Genomic DNA, 8,552 nt, shown 5'->3' with positions numbered 1-8,552 from the left:
TATAAAAGAATAGAGTTTTTAGGATATAAAATTGTGCATGTTAATTAAATTAGAATTAAAGAATGTTTATAAAATTTTAAGGCATCATACTCTTTTAAATTTAATGAAAAAATATGTTCTATTTTTTAAACAAGTTCATCCAATTTATGAAAAAGAAAGTTCAAATAAAAGAATCTTCTTCTTATTGTACAAATTAAAAAAATCTAAAAATTTTATTATGAATAATTTTTTTTTTTCATAATATGCTGAAAATATATGTGACTAAACAAATTTCAAATGAAAAGACGCCTAGTTTTGATCTATTATTTAAATTTTTTAGTAACTATATTTAAATTACTTAAAAAAAATTTTTTTATTATATATTTTCTTTTTTAACTCTTTATAGCACATAATAACAATAATTATTGCCCTTTATGGCATTAATTCATATAGCAGCTCAAGCAAGTATTTAATTTTATTTTTATTAAAAAAATATTGAATTATCATAATAAATTATATGATCATTTTTTCTATATTTTATTAGATTTAAACTTAAATTTGAAAAGTATAAAGAAATACAATTAATAAGAAATTTAGCGGAAGTATTTGATTTTAAAGATGATGATATCTTAAATGATTCAGGCCTTACAATAAAAGAGGTACAATTGTTATATAACATTAGAGAAACAGAAGATGAAAATACAGTATTTGAGGGATATTTTGGTGATTCAAGAGCTTTATTTATAAAATTAGTAGATTTAGTATTTTTAGGAAATTTAAATGAAAAATTGGAACAAGAGAAAAAGAATGTGAGTTCTATATATTTTACAATGCAGATTATGAAACGGAAAACAACAGATTATTTGGAAAATTTGCTTGGTGATATAAATAATCATATTAATTATGTATTTAAAGATCTTGAACTTTATGAACATGAATTATGTTCATTTACAGACGTCAATGTCGATATATACACGAGGGCAGATAACGAACGTATATCAATTAATCAACGTAGTGCAAATGAATATTTCAAACAAGCAAATTTTAGTAAAATTCATTTAAGGCTTGAAAATTCCTTTTCCTTTTTTAATAAATTATATGAAAAGAATAATAAATTTTTGTCCAAAATTAATAATCATTTGTATCATCATGGCACTTATACAGCTAATTATATAGGTAAACATACAAAAAGGTTTCCTTTGAAATATGCACATGCAAGTAATTTAAATATGTTAGATTTTGTTGACGAATTGAAAAATATTTTAGATGAATTTAATACAGCCATATTTGGCAAAAATAAAAAAGGAGGTAATGTATCTGCTCTCAGAATAAGTATTAGAAACATGGATTTGGAAATTAATAATATGCATAGAAGATTAGATGACATTATAGCAATAAAAACTAATAAGTTATTTGTAAGACTAAATAAGATACTAAATGGTGATATAAAATGCTTGATAGCCTTTATTTTAAGCATATTTGAACAAGATAAATCTATAAATAAGTTTACATTGGATAAATTGAAAGATAAACATAGAATAGAAGTATTTCAGGATCAATTTTTATTTCGTATATATGAATTACTTTTACAAGAAAAAGGAGAAATAAAAAAATCCTTAAATGAATTTAAAACATATATAAAAGCAATTTTTGGTTTTGATGTGAACAGTTCAGGTATTAGATCATTAGTACAAAAGCTTTATGATTCAATGGATAAATATGAATTTTTACAATTATTTCAAGTTATTGTACACTTATTAGGGTGCAAGAGACAATTAAATGATTATTCAAATTTTATGAAGTTACTTAAAAATGAATCGATAAGCAGTTTAAGTATAAAATTTGAAAATCTCTTTAGAAGAAATAAAGTTTTATATATTCCAGAAAATAAATCTGAAAATTTAATATTAAAATTTTTGGATATGTATGAGAACAGCATTTTTTTTTGTGGACTCAAGGATAGCAATTCAAAGTTAATTGAAAAGTCAGTATACTTGAATCGTTGTTTAAGGAAATTTAGAACCCTTAATTCTTTAATAAGTTTTTTAATTAAAGAATTGGATAAATCAAAAAAATGTTATTCTTATTCTGAAAATAAATTAATAAACAAAAATGCCATTATATTTTTTCTGTATAAAATTAATAATTTCAATGAAAGCGGTATAAGTCATCTTATTTGGTGAACATAAAAATTCAAGTTGAAAAAAAAATTGCTATTCATAAGTGGCTAATAAAAGTGCTATTAGCCTCTTATATTATATAAAGTTATCTTACTATTCAGAAAAATATAAGTCGTCTTTTCACTGACGCTAGTTAAAAAAAATATATATATATATATGTAGCTATATTTTTTTTTGTTTATTTTATTTTACACGTCCTTTATAAATATAAGTGCACTTTGAATTAAAGAAAAAATTAATTTTTATGTGTATAAAAATTAATATATGAAAAGTGGCTGTAAGAAAACTTTTTATTTTTCTTAATAAATAAAAAGTATAGAGTTTATGCTATATTCAATTTGTATATTTGAAAATAAAAGTGAATAACTTAGAATTTAATTTTTTTATTTGTTATAACTTAATTGTGTACGTTTCTAAATTAAAAGAATATACTTATTCTTTGTAAATAAGTATATATTTATCAAAGTAAAAATATGTCTGTTAAGCACTACAGATTTGCTTAATTCAAATTAAATGTTATATATGATATGTCTATGTATAATACAAGAATAAGTATATACACTAAAAATCAGTATAATTAGTTATATATTCTCTTTATTAATTTGTTTGTTTAATAACCTAGTAAAGTGATTTATTAATTGGATATTCAAAAACTTGGATAAAAGTAATGAATATTCAAGTTAATAAAGAGCAAGTTTTAGGACTCCTTTATAATTTTATATTTTAGATTCTATTTTTATAATATAAAATTAATTAAATCACTTTAACAAAATAAAAGTTTATAAAAGTTAAATAAAATAAAAGCAATCCACTTGTTATCCTTTTCTTTTTCAATCTTTCTACATAAAAATTCATTCCCCCAAAAAAAAAATAAAAAAACAAAAAAAGAAGATATAATATAATCATAACCGAGATGTGTCAAAAAAAAAATATTAATGTGGCACACTAAGTTAGTCAAGGTTCTAGTAACTAATAATTATTTAAATTATAAATAATTGTTTAGTACTATGAAATTAAATAAAAACATATATATAAATTTTATTAAGATAAACCTCAAACTGTATATTAAAAAAGGGCAATGAATTTATGTATTAACCACAAAGTCATTAAACATGTTATTAATAAATCAAAATTTATCAATTCCTGATCTTAATATATATACTAAAAGTTTATTGTTTTCATAATCACATTGTCTTAAACATGAATTTTGAGAATATCTTTAAATAACATATTCAAGTTACCTTAGAAATTACATACTACAAAATAAATTCCAAGATAAAGCATTCAACCGAAATTTAATATTGCTAACAGGATTGAAGAGTTGATTTATTAATTATCCGTTTAATGACTTTGCTAGAGTATTAAACAAACAAATTAATAAAGAGAATTTATAACTGAGTTAAATTGGATTGCCTCTTTTAATAGACTTATTAATTGTTATAAATGAGTTTTTATTTACAAAGAACTACTTATTCTTTTAATTAAAAACATACAAACAAACTATAACAATTAATAAAGTCAAAACTTTATATTATTCAATGTTATTTCAAAATATACATTGATTATTACAAAAACATTATTAATTTTATCTTTTATTTTCATAAAAGATAATTAAACTTTTATTTACTAAAAATTTTTTCACCAAAAAAAAATTTTTTTTTTTTTTTTTTAAAATATTTCAAAAAACAAAAATAAACAAACACAAAAAAAAAATATGTATATATATATATATTTTTTTTTTTTTATTTGTGTCAGTACATATTAGTTTTTACATACACATACGACAAACTAGCTTAGTGTACTACAAAAATTATAATATCCTTTGTTAATCATTCAGTGCATGGATACTTGTATATACACGTACAGTAACCTAGCATATTGTATTGAAAAAGGTTAATAATAGCTTTTATTAACCAAGTGTTAAACTAACAAATTAATAAAGAGCATGTATAAATAAATATACGTTTATATATATATATATATATATATATATATATATATATATATATATATATATATATATATATATATATATATATATATATATATACTTGTTTTTGTTGTAAATATAATGGTTTCTTATGATGCATAATATTTAATCGAAATTAAATTTTACTGCATCTTTTAATAAATATGTTAATCTATTATAAAAGAGTTTTTATTAGCAAAGAATAAGTATATTTTTTTTATTAAAAATATACAAAAAATTTAAAACTAATAACAAAAATTAAGTTTTAATTCATTCAATGTTATTTCTAAATAAAAACATTGAATAAAACATTAACACTATATTGTTTCATTTAATTAGTTTTTATATAAGTAAAAATTAATTCCCTTTTTAGTTCAAACAAACATCAGCCGACAAAAAAAAAAAAATTAATTTTTTCTTTTTTTTTCAATTACAAAGATGTATATAAATAAAAATAAACAAACAAAAAAAAATAACTTTATATATTTTTTTTTCTTTTTTTAACTAGCGTCAGTGCATGACTAACCTGTACATACACGACTAGTAAACTAAATGTACTATAAAAGGTTAACAACATCTTTTATTAACCAAGTATATAAAAAGGAAGAATAGGAAAAATAATTGAAACCAATGACACACAATATTAAAATAAAAATGATTCAATTATTAACAAAATAGAAAGTATTAAATGTATTAAAAGATCTTGTATAGATGTCGAACAAATCATTGAATTAAATGGGAAGAAAGTAAATATTCTACTAGAGGCAAAAAAAGAATTATGTACTATATCATAATATTCAGAGATTGATTTATTAATTGGCTGTTTAATCACTTTGACAGAATATAAAAAAAACAAGTTAATAAAGAGAATGCATAACTAAATATACTAATATTTAGTATACTAATTAATAAAAAAATTGTTATTAACCTTATGGTAAAATAAAATAAGCTATCAATCAGGAAAATATAAGTTATTGGTTAATAAAATTTGTTATTAACCTTTTGTAGTACGCTAAGCTAGTTTGCTACTTGTGTACGTACAAATTAGCCATGCACTGACGCTAGTTAATAATAAAAAAAAAAAAAAGAAGGTTATTTTTTTTTGTTTGTTTATTTTTATTTATATACATTTTTGTAATTAAAAAAAAAATATTAAATATATTTTTTTTTTTTTGTTATGTTATGTTTTTGACTTTTGTGTTTTAAAAATTAAATAAGAAATGTTAACTTATTAAAACTTAAGAAATAAAAGAAATTTTTATGTATTATTCAATATATATTTTGAAATAACATTGAATATAATAAAATTTTGACTTTATTAATTATTATAGTTTATCTGTATGTTTTTAATTAAAAGAATAAGTAATTCTTTGTAAATAAAAACTCACTTATAATAATTAAAAAACTAATATATATATATAAACGTATATTTAGTTATACAATGCTCTTTATTAATTTGTTTGTTTAATACTCTAGCAAAGTAATTAAACGGGCAATTAATAAATCAGTTATCCATGTAATGACACTAGTTAAAAAAATTAATTTTTTTTTTTATTGTTGGTTGAAGTTCGAATTAAAAAGAGAATTAATTTTTACTTACATAAAAACTTAATAGATGAAAAAGTATAATTTTTATGTTTTATTTAATGGGTATATTTTAAAATAACATTGAATAAGTCAGAGTTTTAATTTTAGTTATTTGTTATAATTTTTTTTAAAATAAAAGGATGTACTTATTTTTTGTAAATAAAAACACAATTATAAAAGTAAACATATATCTTTTAAGAAATACAGAATAATTTAATGTATAATATAATATTATATCTTATAAAATGCCAATATATATATAATAAAAATAAGTATATATATATATAAAAAACATATATTTAGTTATATATACTCTTTATTAATTTGTTTATTCAATACTCTAGCAAAGTCTTTGAGTAGGGAATTAACAAACCAATTGAATACAACAGCAAACATTCGAAACCGGTGCAAGCAGAACCTCATTGGATTAATGGTTTATTAATTGGATATTCAAATACCTGGATAAAAGTGATGAATATCCAAGTTAATAAAGAGCAAATTTGTAGGACTCCTTTATAATTTTGTATTATAGATTCTATATAATTGATTTATTAATTGCCCGGTTAATTACTTTGCTAGAGCATTAAATAAACAAATTAATAAAGAGAATGTTAACTAAATATACGTTTATATATATATATATATTAATTTTCTTATAATGAATACTATTTAATCTAAGTTAAATTTTACTGCCTCTTTTAATAGACATACTAATTTGTTATAAATGAGTTTTTATTTACAAATAATTACTTATTCTTTTAATTAAAAACATACAAACAATTTATAATAATTAATAAAGTCAAGACTATAATTTATTTAATGTCATTTTAATCATATACATTGAATATTACTTAAACATTATTTCATTTTTTTTTATATCTTATGTTTTAAAAAGATATTAAATCTTTATTTCATTTTTTTAAAAATCAACAACAAACAAAAAAAATATTCAATCTCTTCTCTTTCTCAAAAAAAAAAATAAACAAACAAAAAAAAAAATTATATATATATTTTTTATTTTTTTTTTATTAGTGTCAGTACATACTAGTTTGTACATACACGTACAGTAACCTAGCTTAATGTACCACAAAAAATTATAATATCTTTTGATAACCAGTCAGTGCATGGGTAACTTGTACATACACGTACAGTAATCTAGCATAGTATACTGAAAAAGGTTAATAATAGCTTTTATTAGCCAATATTACAAAATTAATTCAAACACCTTAAAAAAAATGAGGGTCTTTATAAGTAAATAAAATTTATTTAAAGAAACCACTTGCTATCCTTTTCTCTTTCATTTTTCTCCAAAAAAAAAATCATCATAAAAACATGCAAAAAAAAATTTGTAAATAGAAAATAAAAAAGACTTAATATGATCATAATCGAGATGCCTTTTAAAAAAAAAACAGTAATTAGACACACTAAGTTGGTTAAGGCTCTAGTAGCTCAACTTTTTGCATGCAATATATTCCTAGATAAGTGGTTAATAAAAGCTATTATTAACCTTCTTCAGTACAATATGCTAGGTTACTGTACGTGTATGTACAAACTAATATGTACTCACACTAATAAAAAAAAAAAAAAAAAAATTAATAAAAAAAAATATATATATTTTTTTTTTGTTTGTTTATTTTTTTTTGGGGAAATTTTTAAGAGATAATAAAATATAATTTTAACTCATAAAAATTGAAGATAAAACTTTTAATGTTTTTGTTATAATCAACGTATATTTCGAAATAACATTAAATAAATTAAAGTTTTAACTTTATTAATTGTTATAAATTGTTTGTATGTTTTTAATTAAAAGAAGATACTATAATTCTTTGCAAATAAAAATTTATTTATAACAATTAATAGGTTTATTAAAAGATGCAGTAAATTTTAACTCAGATTAAATATTATGCATCATAAGAAAATTATATATATATAAAAACTAATATATATATATATAAACTTATACTTAGTTATACATGCTCTTTATTAATATGTTTGTTTAATACCCTAACAAAGTCATTAAATGGCCAATCAATAAATCAATAAGACATAATTATTTAAGTTTTAAGTAATTTTTTAGTATTATGAAATTAACTACAAACATATATATATGAGTTTTATTAAGAAAAATCTTAAAATATATATTAATTAAGGTCAATGAATAAAATTCATTCACCAACTATATACTTAAAACTTTATATGAAAAATAAGATTTATTTTTTGAACAAATAGTTAGAAACGCCGTTTTAATATTGTTTTATTAATTGCCCGTTTAATGACTTTGCTAGAGTATTAAACAAACAAATTAATAAAGAGCATGTATAACTAAGTATACGTTTATATATATATATATTCGTTTTTATTATATATATATATATACTGTTTTCTTATGATGCATAATATTTAATTGAAGTTAAATTTTACTGCATCTTTTAATAAACCTATTAACAGTTATAAATGAGTTTTTATTTACAAAGAATTAATATCTTCTTTTAATTAAAAACATACAAATAATTTATAACAATTTATTAAGTCAAAATTTTATGATATTCAATGTTATTTCAAAAATATACATTGAATAATACATAAACATTTCTCTTATCTCTTAAGTTTTTAATAAGTTAACATTTCTTTCTTTTAATTTTTATTTACACTAAAAATTAAAACATAACATAACATAACATAACATTCATTCATAAAACTCTTCCAAAAAAAAAAAAAAAATATATTTAATTTTTTTTTTTTTTTTATATATATAGGACTAGCGTCAGTGCATGGCTAACTTGTACGTATACAACTAGCAACTAGCTTAGCATGCTACAAAAGGTTAATAATACCTT

General features: G+C 19.5%; 1 protein-coding gene across 1 annotated transcript; it reads left to right on the top strand.

Moving 5' to 3' along the window:
- Positions 1 to 276: 276 nt before the first annotated feature.
- Positions 277 to 2,162, top strand: PRELSG_0101900 (fam-f protein; the record flags this gene model as incomplete). The annotated part of the gene is made up of 3 exons (XM_028678134.1): positions 277 to 318; positions 386 to 444; positions 524 to 2,162. 3 exons carry the CDS (start codon positions 277 to 279, stop codon positions 2,160 to 2,162), a joined length of 1,740 nt encoding a protein of 579 aa, XP_028531384.1.
- Between the last annotated feature and the right edge of the window lie 6,390 nt (positions 2,163 to 8,552).

Source organism: Plasmodium relictum (assembly GCF_900005765.1).
Source record: "Plasmodium relictum strain SGS1 genome assembly, chromosome: 1".
Lineage (NCBI taxonomy): Eukaryota > Apicomplexa > Aconoidasida > Haemosporida > Plasmodiidae > Plasmodium > Plasmodium relictum.
The sequence above is the reverse complement of the archived record's forward strand: the minus strand, read 5'-3'. Positions and strand labels throughout refer to the sequence as shown.